Source organism: Archocentrus centrarchus, unplaced genomic scaffold, assembly GCF_007364275.1.
Source record: "Archocentrus centrarchus isolate MPI-CPG fArcCen1 unplaced genomic scaffold, fArcCen1 scaffold_63_ctg1, whole genome shotgun sequence".
NCBI classification, from domain to species: domain Eukaryota; kingdom Metazoa; phylum Chordata; class Actinopteri; order Cichliformes; family Cichlidae; genus Archocentrus; species Archocentrus centrarchus.
The window spans coordinates 536130-559601 of NW_022060280.1; the positions used below are offsets into that span (position 1 = coordinate 536130).

Here is a 23472-nt window from a genome sequence, read left to right on the forward strand (position 1 = left end):
ACCTGCCTGTAGGTGTAAACAGACAGCAAAATCCTGGCCTGATAAGTTGTTCTTCTGTGTTGTCCCATCCGCTTGGTCAGAAATTGTTTGGTTTCCTCAATGTATAATTCACAGTAATCCTCTTGGCACTTATGTACACTGGATTACTCTGTTTGTGTTGGGGTTCCTCCAAGTTCCTCCTTGGTGTGTACCAATTCTTGGCATAGTGTATTTCGGGGTTTGAAAGCCCCAGTGATGTTGTGTTTTGAGAAAAAAAAATATGTCTCGGCTGTTCCAATACTCCTGACAAATTAGGGGTCACCAATAGTTTTTGCTTTGGCAGCAGTTGATTTCTTTTCTCCTAGACGACCTGGATCATTCTTATGACATGTTTCCAGCTTTGACAAATTCCCAGCTGGGATAACAACATTTATTCAGGGAGTTTTTGATATGATGTTCTTTTGTTTCCCTGGCTGCTGTGTATGTAGAGGATGGTGTTTACTCTGTGTTGTTGTGTCCCGATGACACCCATTTTGTGCTCCAGTGGATGATGAGAGTCAAACTTTAAGTACTGACTTAGGGTGCACAATCAACTTTCAAATATCCTTAATTACCAATGGTAATTTTACAGTCTAAGAGTGTTAATTGAGTGAAGCATACAAGCATACATGTAAATACAGTATACAAGGCAAAACATAGTTTGTACAATTCTAACAAGCTTTGAAATCGATATTTGCTATGACCACCTTTATAGTTCAACGCACCCTGTCATAGTCTGGTACTGGTTTTGTTTTGTTTAGAGGCTCTAACTTTCTGTGAGTTCAGGATGGGTTAAAAAGACATTTCTACACCCCTGTGGACCTCCCATGCTTCAGCCAGACTACCTGCGCCTCCTCACCCTCATGAGGAGGAGCACCAGCTTCAGCACCCAGTCTCCATCAGATTGTCTACCTAAATCAGGCTCCTCTCAGTTACTCCTGCAAACTTGTTGTTTCCCTGTTCTAACTCCTATATAACTTCCTGAAAATCTCTCCTGGTTGAAGTGTGGGTTCCTCACCTGAACACTTACCTGCCTGCTGCTGGTCTGCTGCCTCTGCAAATCTTCACGGGAATACTACACAGTCAATTCACCTGCCTGCTCACTCTCCAACAGCCTCAAGCTGGCCTGCTGTCTCTGTAAAGCCTAACTGGAATACTAACCTTGCCAACCCGTCTGCCTGTACACTCTCAGACAGCCTCCACATCAGCTGCAAACTAACCAGTGGCCCTCTCCTCGGAACATTCCCTCTGGCACTCCAAGTAAGCAACAGAACCCACAATCTTTCTCCTGTTTCTGCCAGTTCTCTGCATGGTGGATCAAAATCTGGCAGTACTTTTGTTCATGATACCATCAATTTTTACCCGAACCCCAAAACTACTGGCTGAAATGTAGCACCAAACCATGACAGAGTGTCCAGATGTCTCCACTCTGACAGAGGTTTACAAATGTTCATAGACACTCACTGTTGAACCTCTCTACTGACCTCCTCCATAAATACTGATAACAATTTGAACCAAAAAGTTTCACATTTTGTTTCAGGACTCCATAAGACCTGTTTCTATAGATTTTCAGTCCAGTTATTGTAATTTGCATACTTTATCCTTTTATTCCTATTTACCTTCTTTAAGAATGGCTTATTGACAATTGCCCTTTCATTAAGAAGACTAAAGAAGACTTGTGTGGCTGCAAACATGGCTGTAACACACAGGTCTTCTTCCACTCCACTCTAAGACTATTTCTGATCTGGGGTCGGTGAACAATAGATGGATCAACTGAAGAGCCAGCTGCCTCTCTCAGGTACTGTGCCAGGTCTTTGCTGGATTTTTTTTTCTAGTTTCTTAAGGACATGACTAAGATACTGTTCATCCACTCAAAAAAAGACAAGTCTAGCTCTGTGGCTCAAGACCTTTGCACAGTACTCTACCTGAACTAATGGTTGGGTAATGTACCACAACAGGCTAACAGAGCTCTCTTCTCCACTTCCTCCATATACAGGTTAACCAAAAGGTGAAACTAGGGAACCTGTTCTGTGGGACATTCGCTAACTGACTGAGTTCAGCTGTAGAGGTGGCCACTGAGGGGCATCGATTAGAATGCACAGTCCAGAGCTTTGTCACTGAAGATTTATTGTGGGATTGATGGAATGATACAACAGGATAATATCGCTATGAGTGTGTGGGTGTGTGTGGTTCTGAAAGAAACAGAAATATAAACATAACTAGCCATGGACTGATAAGTTCTCATCACCACAATACATAAGCTCACACATGCAGCTTAGCTTGTAGCATAATTCAGCCTAGTCATGGTTAGCATGGTGTAGCTTAAATGAATTAACAGCTTTAGCCGTCATACATGTAACTAGAACAGCTGGAACAAGGCCATCTCTATACATTCCAACAAACAAAGACACAGGAATAATAATAATAGTACTGACAAATATACAATATTCACATGACTTGTGATCGCTATCTGGACAGCTAGGTCCGCCATTACACAAACTATGTTGCACTCGCGGTAAAAAATGCAGCCGCCGATAAGGCGATTATTAACTAATTACAAATGCGAACACTTACTACAGCTACACAGAGTACTTGGACGAATACTCACTTGTTATTGAACGCACACAGGGATTAATGTCAAGCCAGAAACTACCTACAATCACACAGGTCCAAACAATAGCGATCACAATACTAGCACTCTCCAGCCACTCTTCTTCTCCTCCCGACAATTCTACAGCTCACACAATGCTGCGCAGCGCAGCGCTCCCTCATCAGCTGGGTTTCCGGTGCAATTGAAGGCTGATCTAGGGTCAGCCCTTTGTTACAGCCGCCCCAAATTTGTACTATCAAATTTGTCACTTGACAAAGGGCTGATCGGGTCCATGTCTGGGATGTCTGGGAGGGCGATGAGGTGCGCCACAGGCCTCGTATAGGTCTTGTCCTTGACCTGGACCACAGCTGTCCTGACTCTTCCATCTGTCCCTGGGATGACCTCTGTGACCCGGCCAAGTGGCCACAGGGCCCGAGGGAGCTGGGGATCCACTACCATCACGATGGTTCCTAGTTTCTGTTGGGAGGTATCTTTGTGCCACTTGGAGCGTGGCTGAAGAGTAGAAAGGTAGTGGCGGATGAAGTGGGTCCAGAACTGGTCTGACAACACCTGGGTGTGTCTCCAGCAGCGGCGGCTAAGCATTTCTGTGTCAGTGTAGACTGCCTGTGGCAGTGATAGGTCCGGCCGCCCCATGAGGAGGAGATTGGGGGTCACAGGATCCACATCAGCCACATCTGTGGAGACATAGCCGAGAGGTTTGGAGTTTAAAATCCCCTCAATCTCAATTAGCACTGTCTGGAGGACTTCCTCTGGGATAGGCTGAGGCCGGATGGTGGCGTACAAGGCAGCCTTCACTGACCTTACTTCTCTTTCCCATATGCCCCCGAAGTGTGGTGCATTTGGTGGGATGAACTGGAACTGGATCTGGTATTTGGCCAGATGATCCTGGAGGGTGGGGTGCATTGCCTTGAAAGCATCTTTCAGCTCTTGTTCCCCTCCGCGAAAATTTGTCCCCTGGTCCGACAAGAGCTCAGCCGGTTTTCCTCTGCAAAGAGCCATAAGGAAGGAGTCGGTGTCGAGTCCAGACAGGACATCTAAGTGCACGGCTCGTGTTGTTAGGCACTTAAACAGAATGCCCCATCTTTTCTCATGACGACGGCCCACCTGCACTGTCAAGGGCCCAAAACAGTCCACACCTGTGGAGAAGAAGGGGGGTTTCATTAGCCGCAGTCTCGCCAGTGGCAGGTCGGCCATTCTTGGCACAGATGGATTAGCCCTCCACCTCTGACAATCAGGGCAGGAACGCTGATGCCGCTTGACTGCTTCGCGCCCCTGCAGAATCCAATATTTGTGACGTAGCTCTGCAAACAACCGTTCTGCTCCAGGATGGTGCAGGCTCCTGTCGGTATCATGGATGAGGAGCTGGGACACTCTGTGCCGGGGGTCTAGGACCACTGGGTGGATGGCATCTAGGTCCAGCTGGTCACTGCGGCGAAGACGCCCTCCAACACGAATCAGCTGCATTGTCTCATCATACTCTGGGGCAAGACAGCGGAGCCTACTGGTGGCTGGCACTGGCTTGCCAGCCCTCAGTAGGTCCAGTTCCTCAGGGAAACTGTCCTGCTGGTCCCTTCTATGCACCTCTCTCTCAGCTTCCCTGTAGTCTTCGGCAGACAGACATGCCTGGTCTGCAGCTGCCCCATGCAGGGCTCGAGCTACAGCGTCAGTCAATTCCCCAAAGGAGGAGCACTGATCAGTATCAGGCCCCAGTGAGGTTGTTACTGATGTAATGAGGCAGCAGACAGTTGGCCTTCGCAGCTCCGCCACATCCTCGGCCTCTCCTACTACAGCCGCAGGCTGTGCCGGCCAAAGGTTTGTTACCTGTTGCAGGAAGGCTGGCCCATGCCTCCACCTGCTGTCACTGGCCAGCTCTAGCAGCGTCTTCCCCCGAGTGATGTCGTCAGCTGGGTTGTTGGCTGAGTCCACATACCTCCAGGCCTGGGCTCCTGGATTTCGGCAACTCGGGTGCCGATAAATACCTTGTATCGACAGGAGTCAGACTTGAGCCATGTGAGGACTGTAGTGGAGTCAGTCCATAGAATGATGTTGCGGATGGGCCCAGTCAGCTCTCTCTGCAGCAGTGAGGCTAACTGAGCAGCAGTTAGTGCGGCACACAGTTCAAGTCTCGGCATTGACAGCTGTTTCTTTGGTGCAACTCTAGACCTCGCTGACAGGAAAGCCACTTCCACATAGCCATCTAGGCTCTCTGCTCGCAAATAAGCTACTGAGCCATAGGCTTTCTCTGAAGCATCTGCGAAGATGTGCAGGTCTCGATGACAGCGGGGGCTGTCCATTCCTGGGCTGACGTAACAGCGGGGCAGTGAAATCTGGGAGAGATCCTGCAATTCCTCCTCCCATGCCAACCAGGGTTGCAGCACATCATCAGGTAGGGAGGGGTCTTCCCACACTCTGTGTTTGTCCCACAACCGCTGTACTTATGGGCTCGACACACGGGGAGCGACAAACGACAGCGACGAATGGGTCGCATCGCCACTGGGGTGAAACCGAACACACGGGACGCGATAGCGACGGCAGCTTTGCGAATCGCGCTCTTACGTCACTCGTCTCCAAGAAATGTGATTGGTTATGAAACTGGAGGGATTTAGACATTTTCAAAGCAGTCCGTGTCAGACACGGCAATAAAGATGAGGAGTCTGAAGATTTTATTGGAACTGACAGAAATCTTGCTGTTAAGTCTCCTCTACAAAAGAAAAAGACAACCTCGCGTTCATCCTATATTAGCACAAAAGTCCTCTCTATCCGTCTGTTTAACGTTAGTGTTACACCAACACGTTCTCATATGGCTGCCTTTTATGTTTAACTCGATAATCACTGCCTGAAGTGTCATATAATATAGGAAAGTCAAACCCAGCTAAAACGATGCTTTCCTTCCTGCTGAAAGTGGTTGCAGACTGCAGTGTGTAGCATACTCTTCGCTCATTGGTCAGTCAATGAAACTCTTGCTGATTGGTTTAGTGCCACGCGACAGCGACAAAAGTAGAACATTTTCCAACTTTGTTGTGTCGCGTCGCCTGGTCGCGTGTGCACGTCTACGTGTACGAGCTTGAAATTTCACATGCACGAACGTCGCCGGTCGCTTAGCTGGAGGAGGGCAAGCGATTGTCGCCTCATCGCACAAGCTCCATAGGAAATGAATGGAGAGCGAGCGACGTCGCTCCCCGTGTGTCGAGCCCATAAGACTTTGGCCCGTGTCGTGAAAGGGACAATAAAGCCCAGAGGGTCATACAGACGGGCGAGGACTCTATAGATGTTCCGCAGAGTAGGTGTGGGGTGATCCGGTATCTGGTACTTGTACCCCATGGTGTCCGAGCTACAGAGCCAGCGAAGCCCCAGGGCCAGTTCTTGAGGGTCGGTGTCGGACTCCGTGAGCCACAGCTCATTGCTCTCCGATCTGGCTTCCTTTGGGAGGTGACTGATGACCGCAGGCATGTTGCTGGCCCACTGGCGCAGCACAAATCCACCCATCGCTAGCAATGCCTTGAGCTTGTCAACCAGGTGTTGGGCTTCTTCAACAGAGCAGAAGCTCTGCAGGCAGTTGTCTACATAGAATGACCGCTCTATGGATACGCGGACATCCTCGCCTGGCTGGCTGTGGTCGAACACGTGCTTCTGTAGTGCAAATGTGGCACAACAGGGGCTGCAGGTTGTGCCAAATGGAAGGACTTCCCATACATACATGCTGGGTGGTTCCTCTGTCTTCAGGTTTCGCCACAGGAAGCGGAGCAATGGCTTGTCCTCAGGAAACAACCTCACCTGATGAAAAATACCTTGGATATCGCTGCTGACCGCGACTGTGTGTTCCCTGAAGCGCAGGAGGACTCCTAATAAGCTTGCACTCAGCGGGGGGCCTGGCAACAGCAGCTCATTAAGATTGTCTCCCTTGTACACATAGGAGCAGTTAAACATGATCCGGTTCTTCCCGTTATGGGTTACCATGTGGTGTGGGATGAACCAGGATTCAGCTGCCCCTTCCAGCTCCTCTTCTGGCACCTTCACGGCATAACCGGCTTTCTCCAGCTTGTCTATCTCCGCACAATATGCCACGGCTTTGTCAGGGTCTCTCCGCAGGCGTCTCTCTGTGCTGCGGAGACTGGCTAGTACTGTCTCCTTAGGTTCTTTAAGTTGTGGCATGTCCTTCACTCTGAGAAGGGGAGTGGCGTAGCGCTGGATACCGTCGACATTGATGCGAACAGTCTTTGTCTCTAGCAGGTGGACAGCGTCCTGGTCCTGCCTGGAACGTGTGACTAGCCGCTCATTCTTGTAGGGAAGGATATCTAATTGCCACAGTCTCTCCACACTGTGAAGGAGCTCAGCCGTCGGGGAGAGAGTGGAGAGATGCAGACACTGCTGTGTGATGGACTGCTGCTTGATGTGCTTGGTTGGCCCCTGCAGGGTCCAGCCAAGCCGTGTCTTCCCTGCAGCTGGAGCTCCTGGAGGACCCAGGCGCACCTGCTCCACAGGTGTGATGAGATGAGTGTAGTCAGATCCGATTAGCAGTAGAGGGCGCACCCTGTTCAATGCTTGGAGGGGAAGGCCTCGTAAGTGTTTATGCCTTCTCTGAAGGGCTTCACAGGGTGGGTGTGCTCCACCAGTCCCAGTTGGTCCGCTGTGAATGCTCTGTTTATCTTGAAGGACCTTTTTGGCTGATCAGCGGGTGAGAGGGAGAACGACACTGCGGCGCCGTGTATCACTTGAAGGTCCTGCCGCACGGTCCGAAGAGCCAGGTCTTCGGCTTTACCTCTCAGTTTGAGCCTTTGTGTTGCCTCCGGGAGGATTATGGTCCGCTCGGATCCATCGTCAAGGATGGCATAGTTCTCAATGGCCAGGGGACCGTTGCGTAGCAGCACCTTGCTGACCTTCAGCAGTACTTGGTTGCATCCTGATCGCCGATCAAGGTATAGGATTTCATTGGTTGTGCTAACAAGGCACGCAGTGTTCTCCGTTTGAGGCTTGGCATTCACCTCATGCAATGCTTGCAGGTGTCTCCCTTTGCATTTCTCACACAGCATCTTCAGACGGCACTGAGCAGCTTGGTGCAGGCGACCGCATTGCCAGCATCTCCTGTTCGTCTTGATCCACGCTGTTCTCTGGTCCACTGTGAGCTGTGAAAAGTTAGCACATTGGTCAAGAAAGTGCTGATTATTGTTGCAATAGGGGCAGTACGCCATTCTATTGGCTCACTGGGCTCCAGCAGGTAGCTTTGCTGCCGTGGGGGTACTCTCGGGCTGATCAGCAGCAAGCAGAACACTGATGCTCTTTCCCCCTTTGCTATCACGACGTCGCTCGGGCTTGGACCCCACGCTGTTCTTGTCCTCGCGATGCAGGGACTCATACACTGTCTCCTGGATCTTCAGCTCATAGTTGAGCCAGTCAGAGAAGTGCAGGAGGCTGGGGATGGTGATGCGCATGGGATACAAGAACCTCTTGAATTCTGCCCGCATGTCTGGAGACAGCTTGGAGAGGAGTCGGGTGACATGGGATCCGCAGCGGAGCTCTGTCTGTCCACTGTCCCCCCAGCTGATCCAGCATGCCCACTAATGCTCTGACTTTCAGTGCAAACCGCTTGAAGCCACTGACATCACCCCGTGCCACACTTGGGGCTTCCATCAGGTCTGCAATCCTTTTGAGAGCAAGTTGGTTGTGGCTGCCCGTAATGCTCAATAAGGCTTGCCATTGTCTCTGTGTAAGGATAGGAGGAGCTTGTGTACGAATCTGCGATGAGAAGGGCCTCCTCATACTTCAAGTGGTCGACAAGAATCTGGTACTTGAAGCGCTCTGTGGCGTCCTCTGGCAACAGATTCTCCAAGGCAACCTTGAGCCTGGCAAATTCCCTCGGGTCCCCTTTAGTAAATAGAGGGATAGTGGGTTTTGGACCACGGTAGACTAACTCACGCTGATGGATGCCGAAGTCTGACTCCCTCTCTGCTGGTACGTGAGGCTGGCAGTAGTCAGGGGTTCGTGGCTTTGGTACGGGGTGTGGCTCTGGGTGTGGCCCCTGTTGCTTTGTCTTTAAGTCCCTCAGCAGCTCTGTGAGTTCTGTAATCACATCTGGCCCCAGAGGGTGGCAGTGGGTCATCTGTTACTGGAGGTGGTGGCTTTGGCCAGATGCCGTCACCTCCCGGAGGTGGCATATCTCCAGCTGTTGCTGGTGGAGGTGGAGGCAGTGGTGGGATCTGGTCCATGCCATCATGCTGCTGCAATGGGTTGTAGCAGGTAAGCTGCCTGCTCTATTTGCTGAGAAGGGGTAAGCGAGACCATGTGTGGTTGCGGGACCGGTGATGCTCTCTCGTCAAGTCGCCGCTGCAGTTGCAGCATCTGCCTTTGCCTTCTCTGATTCTCCTCCATCAGTTGGTGAAGAGCATTAAGGACTTCTGGTGTAGCTCCTGAATCCTGCTTTGGCTGTGGTGTAATAGGCATGCTCTGGAAAAGGGGGTCTGCCTCATCCGACACATGCCAATGGTTTGTGCCTGCTCCAAGCTGAGCATCCGAATCAGCATACTCGACTGGTAAAGAGGCGAGAGGCGTCATCCTGGCGGGTCTCTCCGGTGTTCCTTTCAGGCTACGACAGGGTGGCTGACGCGGGGGACAGGTAAGCTGCATCCGGGGGGCTGAAGGCCACTTGTTGTTCTGGGAGGGAGACTACATATTCTTCCATCCAGGCTGGTTGCCGCGTCATGCGTCGTGGGCGGGCACCCGCTGCATAATAATGTGTTTGCTGGTCTTGGGACATCTCTGGCAATCCTCAGTAACCACAATAAAAGGATCCTCGCTGGGGCCTCCAAATGTTCTGTGGGACATTCGCTAACTGACTGAGTTCAGCTGTAGAGGTGGCCACTGAGGGGCATCGATTAGAATGCACAGTCCAGAGCTTTGTCACTGAAGATTTATTGTGGGATTGATGGAATGATACAACAGGATAATATCGTATGAGTGTTGTGGGTGTGTGTGGTTCTGAAAGAAACAGAAATATAAACATAACTAGCCATGGACTGATAAGTTCTCATCACCACAATACATAAGCTCACACATGCAGCTTAGCTTGTAGCATAATTCAGCCTAGTCATGGTTAGCATGGTGTAGCTTAAATGAATTAACAGCTTTAGCCTCCATACATGTAACTAGAACAGCTGGAACAAGGCCATCTCTATACATTCCAACAACAAAGACACAGGAATAATAATAATAGTACTGACAAATATACAAATATTCACATGACTTGTGATCGCTATCTGGACAGCTAGGTCCGCCATTACACAAACTATGTTGCACTCGCGGTAAAAAATGCAGCCGCGATAAGGCGATTATTAACTAATTACAAATGCGAACACTTACTACAGCTACACAGAGTACTTGGACGAATACTCACTTGTTATTGAACGCACACAGGGATTAATGTCAAGCCAGAAACTACCTACAATCACACAGGTCCAAACAATAGCGATCACAATACTAGCACTCTCCAGCCACTCTTTTTCTCCTCCCGACAATGCTACAGCTCACACAATGCTGCGCAGCGCAGCGCTCCCTCATCAGCTGGGTTCCGGTGCAATTGAAGGCTGATCTAGGGTCAGCCCTTTGTTACAGAACCCATGGTGCACCCATGTTTCTGCCTGTGGTAATGGCCCTTGTATGTGAAATATATAGATTGAAGACACAGTTTCTCAGTTGGTGCTGAGGGTGGTTGTGAAGGGTTGGGTCATCTTGTAATTTCTTATAAACTACCTCCACTTTCTGCTTTGGTAATAAGGACACAAATATAAAGAGACATAACATCTGCTGGAAGCCGGCCTCCATAATGACATCTCTCTGGTCAAATGTGATGTTTTTTTCTTACTGCTTCAGACTATTTGCGACACTTACCCTGTAACCATTATCTAGATCTCATTTCAAGGGCTCAAACCTGTCACTAAGTAGAGACATAATTTGGATAGTCTGTCTGGTTTACAAAAATGCTAAGCACCTACTCTTGTCTGCTGGAAGGATGAAGATGTAACTGTTTTTACCTCAGTGCTGATGTTAGTTGTTGGGGTCTTTGCATTCTTGAGGTAGGCTGAAACTTTCATCAGTAGTTACTCTGCTTCTGCATATGCAATGGTGTTATTTTCAGATTGCTGATACTATGGCTATAATTAGTTTCACTAGCAGGATTTGCAAAGTTCAAGCCTTTTGTGAAGATGTCTTTCTCTGCTTGAGTGAGTTGTCTATTGATATATTCTTCAATTACTTGTCCACATCCTCAAAGTGAGTCTGGCATCCATCTCTCTGCCAACCGTTGAGGTCACCATTCATAGTATGGCAATGTTTCTGGTTCACAGCAAGAAGACTTTCGCTGTTTCAGTGTTTTTTACTTTTCATTTTGTGCTAGATGAGCTTTCTCAGTGAATTCAATCACCTGTTGAAAGATTTTCTTTTCTAGATGCAATGTTAGTCTTCAACACATCGATGGTGAAATTAGGTTGTCTCACCTGTTAGTTTAGCAGCTGACTGTGCCTTCTGAAGGGTTTTATTAGCTTTGTGGCCCTGAAAAGATAATTAATTTGCACAGGCTTTTAGGTGTAATCCTGCTCTATATGCATCTGGGGCTGAATATCAGGTGGTTCCTGTAGTCTGCCAAGTTACATGCTGTTTGTTTGTAAACGCCAAGAAGATTGCCTTGAATTATGCATCAAGGGAACCAAACAACCTCAGCATAAGTGGATAGCACAACACAGAAGATCTACAGTGCCTTGCGAAAGTATTCGGCCCCCTTGTACTTTTCAACCTTTTGCCACATTTCAGGCTTCAAACATAAAGATATAAAATTTTAATTTTATATCTGGGACACAATTGTGAAGTGGAATGACATTTATTGGATGTGTCAAACTTTTTTAACAAATAAAAAATTGAAAAGTGGGGAGTGCAATATTATTCGGCCCCTTTACTTTCAGTGCAGCAAACTCACTCCAAAAGTTCAGTGAGGATCTCTGAATGATCCAATGTTGTCCCAAATGACTGATGATGATAAATAGAATCCACCTGTGTGTAATCAAGTCTCTGTATAAATGCACCTGCTCTGTGATAGTCTCAGGGTTCTGTTCAAAGCGTAGAGAGCATCATGAAGACCAAGGAACACACCAGGCAGGTCTGAGATACTGTTGTGGAGAAGTTCAAAGCCGGATTTGGATACAAAAAGATTTCCCAAGCTTTAAACATCTCAAGGAGCACTGTGCAAGCAATCATATTGAAATGGAAGGAGTATCAGACCACTGCAAATCTACCAAGACTGGGCAGTCCCTCTAAATTTTCATCTCAAACAAGGAGAAGACTGATCAGAGATGCAGCCAAGAGGCCCATTATCACTCTGGATGAACTGCAGAGATCTACAGCTGAGGTGGGAGAGCCTGTCCATAGGACAACAATCAGTCGTACTGTCATGTCCTGGGCCGTTGGCCCAGCGTTTTGTGTTAGTTTATTTCCTGAGTGTGTCCTCCCAGTAGGTTGATGTGTTGTGATATGTCTGCGTCTCTGTCCTGAGTCTGTGCCTGTTGTTTAGTCAGTATGTTCCTTGGTTTGTCACTTCCTGTTTATTTTGACAGTCTGGTTTTCCTGTGCTTTGTGTTCAGCTTTGCTTCCCCTGTGTAATTAGTTTCATTTGCCTCACCTGTTGTTCCCTGCTGTTTCCTCTTGCCCTGATTACCCAGTGTGTATTTAAGCCCTCAGTTTCCATGTGTTCCTTGTCGCGTCGTTGATGTTGTGTGCCCGTGTGTTCCCTGTGTTTGCCCGTCGTCTCCCTTCCAAGATTTTTGTATTTGTTTTTCCCCTGCTTAAATAAATCCCTTTTAAGTTACGCTGACTTCTGGAGTCCTTCGTGTCAGCCATTCCTCGCCTGTTTCCTCCCCGGCCTTGACAGAACGACGCGACCAGACTATGGACCCCGCGGATACCAGGAGCCCCTCCGAGCAAGAGGAAGTGATTTTGGAGCTCATAGATCTCTCCAGGAACATCATTCATGCCACTGATGAACCCCGTCAGATTATTCAGGCAATTTTCTGCTGCAGACTTTTTTCTTCCTCCACTTGGCTCCTCACCCATCCTGACACTGCCTCCCTTGCCCATTCCATAATCATGCTCCGGAAAAACTTACAAGCTAAACTGTATAATATTGGTCGCCCTGTCCAGGGCAAGGACACAACCTTTTTCCTCCAAGCCATCACTAATTCACCTCTCCTGCAGCCGGTCATCTCACCTCCGTCGTCTCCTCCGCACCACTGCAGCTCAGCACCACAGGCGCTGCCTCGCTTTCCGGATCCGCCGTCATCCCTTCAACTCACCTCTCCCACCTCGTCATTTTCATCCTTTCACCCACAGCCCACCGCCTCCCCAGACCTCTCTTGGCTGCCAGATGATGTGGAGATTATTGATTCACCTCTGCTGGTGGACATCCTGGATGCTGAGAATCGTGCTTCCCACTCCAACAGAACGCGAAGGAAGCAGCGCTCCCGGCGTCGCCGTGCTCCTCCCCAGCCACTCTCGCCTCAGTCAGCTGTAGCGCCTGCTCAGTCGCAGTCTTCCCAGTCAGCTGTAGCTCCAGCTCCCCTCAGTCGCAGTGTTCCAAGTCAGCTGTAGCTCCAGCTCCCCCTCAGTCGCAGTGTTCCAAGTCAGCTGTAGCTCCAGCTCCCCCTCAGTCGCAGTGTTCCAAGTCAGCTGTAGCTCCAGCTCCCCCTCAGTCGCAGTGTTCCAAGTCAGCTGTAGCTCCAGCTCCCCCTCAGTCGCAGTGTTCCAAGTCAGCTGTAGCTCCAGCTCCCCCTCAGTCGCAGTGTTCCAAGTCAGCTGTAGCTCCAGCTCCCCCTCAGTCGCAGTGTTCCAAGTCAGCTGTAGCTCCAGCTCCCCCTCAGTCGCAGTGTTCCAAGTCAGCTGTAGCTCCAGCTCCCCCTCAGTCGCAGTGTTCCAAGTCAGCTGTAGCTCCAGCTCCCCCTCAGTCGCAGTGTTCCATGTCAGCTGTAGCTCCAGCTCCTCCTCAGTCGCAGTCCCAGACCCCTCAGTTAGCTCCAGCTCCCTCTGTTCACCCTGCGCCAGCTCCCTTAGCTCCAGCTTCCCCTGCACCTGTACCTGTTCGGCGGGTGGGGGCAGCCACGGTCGGGCTGACCTCGGCACTCTCACCTGTTCCGCGGGTGGGGGCGGCCACGGACGGGCTGACCTCGGCACTCGCAGCTGTTCCGCGGGTGGGGGCGGCCACGGACGGGCTGACCTCGGCACTCGCACCTGTTCCGCGGGTGGGGGCGGCCACGGACGGGCTGACCGCGACACTCGCACCTGTTCCGCGGGTGGGGGCGGCCACGGACGGGCTGACCTCGACACTCGCACCTGTTCCGCGGGTGGGGGCGGCCACGGACGGGCTGACCTCGGCACTCGCACCTGTTCCGCGGGTGGGGGCGGCCACGGACGGGCTGACCTCGGCACTCGCACCTGTTCCGCGGGTGGGGGCAGCCAGGTCCAAGCCTTCGCATCGGTTTTCTGTGTTAGCTGCAGCAGCAGGGTCTCAGTCAGCTCTAGCTCCAGTCGCTCTCCCTCGCCTTCAGTCAGCTCCAGTAACTCTTCCTCGGTCCCCAGTGTCAGCTGTTTCAGTGCCCTCTCAGTCAGTTCCCTCAGCCCCTGTCTTAGTTCCTTCGGTTTTGGTCCCAGTTCCCTCAGCTCCTGCTCCTTCTGTAGCTCCAGTAGTGTCAGCTCCCTCTCAGGCCCCAGTGTCAGCTAGCTCTCGGTCTGTTTCCACGCAGCCGGATCTCCCTAGCTCTCGGTCTGTTTCCACGCAGCCGGATCTCCCTAGCTCGGGCTGCTTCCACGCAGCCGGATCTCCCTAGCTCTCGGTCTGTTTCCACGCAGCCGGATCTCCCTAGCTCTCGGTCCTGTTTCCACGCAGCCGGATCTCCTAGCTCTCGGTCTGTTTCCACGCAGCCGGATCTCCTAGCTCTCGGTCTGTTTCCACGCAGCCGCCGGATCTCCCTAGCTCTCGGTCTGTTTCCACGCAGCCGGATCTCCCTAGCTCTCGTCTGTTTCCACGCAGCCGGATCTCCCTAGCTCTCGGTCTGCTTCCACGCAGTTTTTTTCTGCTCTCTCTCGCTCGCTAGTCTCGTTTTTCCACGCAGCCAGATCTCCCTCAGCTTCCAGCGCCTCACAGATCCCGGCCTGCTCCGCGCAGCCCGCTCCGCTCTGCCCCGGCCTGCTTCCACGCAGCCAGTCGTCTTCCCGGCCTGCTTCACGCAGCCGTCGTCTCCCGGCCTGCTTCCACGCAGCCAGTCGTCTCCCGGCCTGCTTCACGCCGCCAGTCGTCTCCCGCCCTGCTTCCACGCAGCCAGTCGTCTCCCGGCCTGCTTCCACGCAGCCAGTCGTCTCCCGGCCTGCTTCCACGCAGCCAGTCGTCTCCCGGCCTGCTTCCACGCAGCCAGTCGTCTCCCGGCCTGCTTCCACGCAGCCAGTCGTCTCCCGGCCTGCTTCCACGCAGCCAGTCAGTCTCCCGGCCTGCTTCCACGCAGCCAGTCATCTCCGGCTGCTTCCACGCAGTCCCCTGCACCTCGGCTATTCCCCGAGCAGCCCCTGCTGCTCAATAAAGCAGCAGTGTGCCCTGTTCCGCGGTCCCAGCCTACGCATCCGGTGCCTCACTATGTAGGCCCCGTTCAGCCCATGGGCTCAGCTCACTCCGAGCCGATGGGGGTCTCCGCTCACTCCGAGCCGATGGGGGTCTCCGCTCACTCCGAGCCGATGGGGGTCTCCGCTCAGTCCGAGCCAGGGGGTCCCGCTCAGTCCGAGCGCTCCGCGCCAGAGGGTCCCGCTCAGTCCGAGCGCTCCGCGCCAGAGGGTCCCGCTCAGTCCGAGCCGACGGGGGTCTCCGCTCAGTCCGAGCCGATGGGGGTCTCCGCTCAGTCCGAGCGCTCCGAGCCAGGGGGTCCCGCTCAGTCCGAGCCGGTGGGGGTCTCTGCTCAGTCCGAGCGCTCCACGTCACCCGAGGGTTCCCCACCAGAGCCCGGGGTCGCCCTTCTCCGCCGCCGCATGCCCCGCGGTCGGCCTCCAGTGTCTCCTCCTCGTCGTCGCCGCCGCCGCTGGGAGCGCGGTCGGCCTCCAGTGTCTCCTCCTCGTCGTCGCCGCCGCCGCTGGGAGCGCGGTCGGCCTCCAGTGACTCCTCCTCGCCGCCGCCGCTGGGAGTGCGGTCGGCCTCCAGTGACTCCTCCTCGCCGCCGCCGCTGGGAGCGCGGTCGGCCTCCAGTGACTCCTCCTCGCCGCCGCCGCTGGGAGCGCGGTCGGCCTCCAGTGACTCCCCCTCGTCGTCGCCGCCGCCGCTGGGAGCGCGGTCGGCCTCCAGTGACTCCCCCTCGTCGTCGCCGCCGCCGCTGGGAGCGCGGTCGGCCTCCAGTGACTCCCCCTCGTCGTCGCCGCCGCCGCTGGGAGCGCGGTCGGCCTCCAGTGATTCCTTCTCGTCCTCGTCGCCGCCGCCGCTGGGAGCGCGGTCGGCCTCCCTCGTTGGGACTTTGCTTTGTGGCCCCTTGGCCTCTGCGGCCTCCTGAACTGTGTGTTTTTTGTTTTGGATTTCCCACTGACTCCCCTGAACTGTGGACTGTTTTTTCCCCTGCTGTTTTTGTTTTGTTATAGCTCTGGACTGTTCCTTGTTTCGACCCCCTGTTTTGGACGTTGGAGCTCTCCGGCCTTGTGCCGTCGCTTTTTGTTTCATCCGGTTGTTTTTTTTTTTTTTTGTTTTCTCATCCCCGTGTTTTTTGCTCTGGTTTTTGGACTGTATTCAGCTTGTGCCATTGCTTTTCTTTGTTCGGTTCCTTGTGCTTATTGTTTTTTGCCCTTGTGCTCTACCCTTGCTCCAGTGCTTCCTTGTGTTTTTGGGTTTGTTCCTGACTTTGTTTGCTCCCTGTCTGTTTTTGTTTCGGGCCCTCCTTCCTGGTCCCCCGCCTCCCGCCCTGGTCTGGTTTTGTTTCTTGTTTTGGCCGTCGGGAGCCGGCCTTTGAGGGGGGGGTACTGTCATGTCCTGGGCCGTTGGCCCAGCGTTTTGTGTTAGTTTATTTCCTGAGTGTGTCCTCCCAGTAGGTTGATGTGTTGTGATATGTCTGCGTCTCTGTCCTGAGTCTGTGCCTGTTGTTTAGTCAGTATGTTCCTTGGTTGTCACTTCCTGTTATTTTGACAGTCTGGTTTTCCTGTGCTTTGTGTTCAGCTTTGCTTCCCCTGTGTAATTAGTTTCATTTGCCTCACCTGTTGTTCCCTGCTGTTTCCTCTTGCCCTGATTACCCAGTGTGTATTTAAGCCCTCAGTTTCCATGTGTTCCTTGTCGCGTCGTTGATGTTGTGTGCCCGTGTGTTCCCTGTGTTTGCCCGTCGTCTCCCTTCCAAGATTTTTGTATTTGTTTTTCCCCTGCTTAAATAAATCCCTTTTAAGTTACGCTGACTTCTGGAGTCCTTCGTGTCAGCCATTCCTCGCCTGTTTCCTCCCCGGCCTTGACACGTACACTGCACAAATCTGGCTTTTATGGAAGAGTGGCAAGAAGAAAGCCATTTCTGAAAGATTTCCATAAACAGTCTCGTTTACAGTTTGCCACAAGCCACCTGGGAGACACACCAAACATGTGGAAGAAGGTGCTCTGGTCAGATGAAACCAAAATCGAACTGTTTGGCCACAATGCAAAATGATATGTTTGGCGTAAAAGCAACACAGCTCATCACCCTGAACACACCATCCCCACTGTCAAACATGGTGGCAGCATCATGGTTTGGGCCTGCTTTTTGTCAGCAGGGACAGGGAAGATGGTCAGAATTGATGGGAAGATGGATGGGGCCAAATACAGGACCATTCTGGAAGAAAACCTGTTGGAGTCTGCAAGAGACCTGAGACTGGGACAGAGATTTATCTTCCAACAAGACAATGATCCAAAACATAAAGCCAAATCTACAATGGAATGGTTCACAAATAAATGTATCCAGGTGTTGGAATGGCCAAGTCAAAGTCCAGACCTGAATCCAATCGAGAATCTGTGGAAAGAGCTGAACTGCTGCTGCTGCTGTTCACAAACGCTCTCCATCCAACCTCACTGAGCTCGAGCTGTTTTGAAAGGAAGAATGGGCAAGAATTTCAGTCACTCGACGTGCAAAACAGATAGAGACATACCCCAAGCGACTTGCAGCTGTAATTGCAGCAAAAGGTGGCGCTACAAAGTATTAACGCAAGGGGGCCGAATAATATTGCACGCCCCACTTTTCAGTTTTTTATTTGTTAAAGTTTGACACATCCAATAAATTTCATTCCACTTCACGATTGTGTCCCACTTGTTGTTGATTCTTCACATAAAAATTAAAATTTTATATCTTTATGTTTGAAGCCTTAAATGTGGCAAAAGGTTGAAAAGTTAAAGGTGGGCCGAATACTTTCACAAGGCACTGTACCTTTTCAGGTCAGGACTCTGGATCCAGGACAGGAAGGAATGCTACTTGGAGTAGGGAGTAAAGGAGGCCATTTATGTAGGAAAAAAAATTATTATCACTAAACCAAGAAGGAACCTCATCATAACCTTGCATATATTATTTTGAGGAACAAACACAGGCCCCCATTTTGCTCTATGTGCTTTATGGTAAATGGACTAGTTCTTATATAGCACTTTTCTACTCTATCTAAGCGCTTATACAACATGTTTGCATTTACCCATTCATCAAAGCACTTCCATATGAATCTAAGCTAAGCGTTTTTACTGTCTAACAGTCACACATATTCATACTCCAACGCTTACATTGGAGAGCGACTTGGGGTTCAGTATCTTCCCCAGCCAGAGCAGCCAGAAATCGAACCGCCAACCTTCCAATTAGTAGGTGACCTGCTCTACCTCCTGAGCCACAACCAGATATAAGAGTATATGTTGTGTAGATAGCCTCCAGTCTGCTGCCAAAGCATCCAAATTTCCTTTTCCTCTGTTGGCAATTTGTAATAGCACAGTCCAGGTTTGCTGTTGAGAGCTTCTTAAAAACAGGAAAGTATTAAAATAACAGAGAAGTGAATCACAACTGTGTGAAGGGCCCTCATATTCCCATGCTGACTCTTAACTCCAGTGAGCCTTCCTCTCTGTACTGCATTCTAATCTTATTGGCCGTCCACCCTGGCACCCACAATCACTGTGCCTGTAACACTGGGTGAGCCTGCAGATGAGAGGCAGTCTGGTGTATAAGCACACAAAGACACACACACACACACACACACACACACACACACACACATACACACATCATGGGACAATGCAGATGGAAATGATCCATATCAGCCACATGCTGATAACTCAGTTAGAACCTACGCAGATGGTGGTAGGCCTAACGGTATGGAATATGCTAATTATAGACACACACAGAAAAACTGTGTTACTCTTGGTAAATGGTCTTGTTCTTACACTGTATAGTGCTTTTCTATTCTACTTGAACACTCAAAGTTTTTATATAACACGCCTCATTTACCCATTCTCACAAATTCATGCAAGCACTTTTTTTTTTAACGCCTAAGTGCTTCTTATGTAGCGTTCACACCCATCCAGTGTACACATCGGAGAGAAACTCCTGGCAGTTCATTTATTTGTGCTGCCATGAGTTCATAGAGTGCTGTTAGCATTTTCAGCCTGTAGATGTGGATTACGTCAGGTCCTGGTGCTGTCCAGCTCTTCATTCATGATACTTGTTGTTGGATGTCTACCTTTGTGATGATGACTGGTTCTTGTTCTAGGAGGTTGCCGTGGTCTGCTCTTAGGTCCACCAGCCACTTAATGTTAGTGTTGTGAGACACTTTTTCCAAACAGGAGAAAGGCTCTGGCTCCCCAATACCTAATGTGGACCTTGTTAAGTTGGGCGGCATCCAAGCCAGTATAGTAAGCTTCAGCAACACTGGGAGCATAGTCTGGACACCCTTATTGGACCCAGATCTACAATTCCAAGAATGGTAATATTGCCAGATATTGCCAGTACACCATCCAGCTGCTACATACACACACACACACACACACACACACACACACACACACACACACACACACACACACACACACACACACACAGAATAGAATGCTGGCGTAAACAATAACACGGAGGCTTTGATCATGGCAGCACAGACCGTGGTAGTAGGCCTCTGTCAGTCACTTTGACTATGGGATCGTCTCAAATTTGCTTCTGCCGATGGCTGAGGAGTCCAATCCTGGACAGGCAGACACGTCTGCAGATGTCACAGATGAAGGTATCCTGGGTTTCACAAGGGTCATGCTGATCTTTTCTGGGGGCTCGCTTATCGTTTGCAGCAATATAAAGTTTTTCTTCAGCATAGGTGGTGTACTGCCTCACTGCACTCCTCCACTGGCTGCCATGTGATGTCAAGTCTTCCCACGATTCTGTGCAATGTCCATAGCTTTCAGGTTGTATTTGCAGACATCCTTGTAGCGCATTTGAAGGCATCCAGTACTTCTTTTACCGGATGCCAGTTCACTATAGAGAATGTCTTTGGGAATGCGCCCATCCTTCATTTGCCATACGTGGCCCAGCCAACGCAGGCGGCGTTGCTTGAGGAGCGTGAACATGCTGGGGAGACCAGCATGAGACAGGACCTCTGTGTTAGGCACCCTGTCTTGCCAGCAGATGTTCAGCAGATGGCAGAGGAAAAGGATATGAAAGGTGTTCAGCTTCTTTTCCTTGTTTTGTGTATGTCACCCATGTCTCGCTACCATACTGTAGTTTGCTGAGAATTGTACAATACCATTTTTGTCTTCAAAGTGAGCTTAGAGTTCTGCCAGATGCGTCGGGTGAGACAAGTGAGGGTTGCTGCTGTTTTGCTGATCTGCTTTTTAACCTGTCTTTTGATGAAGAGATTATCAGTAATGGTGGAGCCCAGGTAGGTGAATTGGTGGTCCAGTTCATAGTCATCAATGAAGATGATGGGTGGGGCTGGGACATGTTTCCCCATTAAATTGGTCTTCTTCAAACTGATGATGAGTATGAAGTCTTTGCAGGCCTGAGAGAAGTGTGACAGACTGTAACTGTTGCTGTGAGTGGGTAACTACTCACAGCAACAGTTACAGTCTGTTTCTGTGAGTGGGTAACTACTGCAGCGTCATCAGCAAACAACATGTCCCTGTCAACAGCATGTCACCTTGGCCAGTTTGAAGAGTTTTCCACCTGATATTGTATGAAGGTAGATACCCTCAGTTGCTATGCCAAAGGCATGCTGTAGAAGCATGGCAAAGAAAATCCTGAAGAGTGTCAGAGCGAGCTTTGTTTTACTCCACTGCGTATGTTGAAGCTCTCGGAACAGCTACCACTGAACTGCATGGTCTAGATTGTACGTGGTTGCCAAGTCTTCAATGGCTTCCAGGGCTGAGGCAGAAACAGGGTTTGTTCTGGAGTACAGCTCAGAGCTCTGGCCATCTGCTTGGTCTGAGACGACCTCACCATTAGTGGTCTTCAGAGGTGTGATCTTGCTTTGGGTGGGTCCAGGAGTGAAAGTAGTATCAATATTTTACTTTACTGTTGCCTACCTGAATAAGGCGGAAAATAGAAGCACTTCACAATGTGGAACATACTTTTTCAGTTGTTAAGAAACTGAGATGTTTGCACACACTGTACATTTAACATAACTGATGACCACCTCCACGCATTCTGGCTCTGTCCACCAATACAAAACTTCTGGAAAGAAATAATCACCAAACTCTATTCCCATGATTTATTTTGTACAGTGATAAAAGCTGGATAGCTCTTGAATTATTACAAAAGGGGGATATCTTTCCCTCAGCCCACTGGCTGGTAATACTGACACTATGGGATGCCATGAGACCAAGATTCTTAAAATCATGGCATGGAGTGCATCCCAGTTTTACATGTTGGGCGTATTCGTTTTTGCTTTTAAACTGATCATTTTGATCCTTTGTCCAGACAGAGGGATAATCAGTAGGCCTATCATCATGACCTGTTTTTTTGTTTGGAAGATCCTGCAGCTTCTACTTCTTCTTCCTGACATGGTCCCTCCTCACCCTGACCCTGACATGAGCCTGACTGGGGGCTGCCCACTTGAGGCAGGCGGTAGCTGTCCAATAGGAGCCAACTCTAGATTTTTACTCATCCTTCCTTCAACTCTTTCTTCCCTCCCAAAGCCTTTCCCATAGTTGGGTATGCCCACAAGGCAGCGGAGGTTTGAGTTCAGAGTTTTCCTTCTCCTAGGCAGGTGACCAGCCAAGGCTGATGAGCCCCACCTGCCCAACAGTGCGACAGGTTGAACCGGGCTACATTGCACCAGTGGTGGGAAAAAAACACCCTGACCTGACAGCACAGACCATCTACAGCTAAAAACTTAAAAACCTAAAATATATATACATATATATACAAAGATACAGGTTCTTTTTCATATTTTACTTCTTGATGCACTTTGAATATAGTTTTGAAATTAAACTGTCAGGTTTTTCAATTGCCATTCTGAAGATGGCCTTACCAGAGTTGTTGTGCTTTCGTTTGTACCATGCGCCATCCAAAGATTTCTCCTCTGCATTCTTATCTTCCTCAGCCAGCATCACCTCCTCTGCAACACAAATTATGACAAAAACTGTCATAATTATGTCATAGTAGTGCTAACATCAAGTACTACTAAGTTGATATTTAGATATACAGCACCAGTCAAAAGTTTGGACACACTTACCTATTCATATGAATGGTGAGTGTGTCCAAACTTTTAGCTGGTACTGTAACTGTAAAGACTGTCAATAGCTAAATTTACAACCATAAACCAAAGGTGTGTTTATGGTTTTCTGACCTGCTTTGCAGATCCACTCCAGGTATCCAGTTAACTCTCTCTCTATTTGCTGTTGTCGCCGAAGCTTCAAGAATTCTTGTCTCTTCTCCACACGCTCTCTCTCCTTTGCAAACTCCCTGTCATAAACAAACACAGACACACACAAAGAATTTATTAGAACTGACAAGCCAACACAGAGACCCTGGAGCATTCAGTTGTTGACAGGTACACAGAAGGGTGGCCTCCACCAGATGAGACAGTGTCAGTGTCCTCACACTGAACTGAAAAACGGTCTCATGCTGAGACAACCAACTACTAACTGTCAACATGGAACAGGACACTGTTCTTTCTCTGACTGCTGAGGTATCAAGCAAAATGAGATGATAAGTCACAGTCTGCTGACTTTAGACTTGACCAATTCGAGAAAGGATTTGGAATTTAAAACCAGTGACTTTGCTTGCAGTTTACCATTCTGATATAGGGTGACTTTATGTCCTCCCTTTATTTCAAGACAGAAAAATAATCTATGAGAAAGATGTGGTACAAAGACCATGCACATTGAACATACACACATGCTTTAAAATGGAATGAATGGGATCTGTGAAATGCTTTGCTCTATATCCCCCTTTGTCACCTTGTACACAATTGCGTACATCACTTTTTATATTTATATATTTTCTGACATCTCCTACCTAAAAAAATTCTGTAGACAGATTCAGAATTTTTTTTTTCCACCAAAATTCTTGTATATTGACCGAAGAGGGTAAACAACAATACAGCTTGTCAGCATGGCTAGTGATACTGGCAGTCCACATATCACCAGTACAAGTGGTGTGGTGGTGGAGTTTCATGAAAGAATTACTCCAAACTTTGTGGTGTTTCTTAAGCTGCTGCTGAGCAGATTTTGAGGTATGGCATCTTCTTCTATCTGGGAGACTCCTGCCGTAAGGGTTGCCACTGGGGAGTACGCATACTTGGTTTGCAGCAATGTAATAGATGGTAACACTTAAACTAACACCCATGGCAGGACCCAGGTTACAGGACTCTGGAACACTGAC

At 49.9% G+C, this 23472-nt stretch overlaps 1 protein-coding gene across 1 annotated transcript in view; it reads right to left on the reverse strand.

The window, feature by feature from the left end:
* Positions 1-23472, reverse strand: part of cacna1ba (calcium channel, voltage-dependent, N type, alpha 1B subunit, a) — a 266901-nt gene that overhangs the window by 141885 nt on the left and 101544 nt on the right. The window contains exons 8-9 of the mRNA XM_030725575.1: positions 22436-22551; positions 22118-22204 (exon numbers count right to left, since the gene is read on the reverse strand). Coding sequence (XP_030581435.1) covers positions 22118-22204; positions 22436-22551 — 203 coding nt within the window. The remainder of the gene's footprint in view (positions 1-22117; positions 22205-22435; positions 22552-23472) is intronic.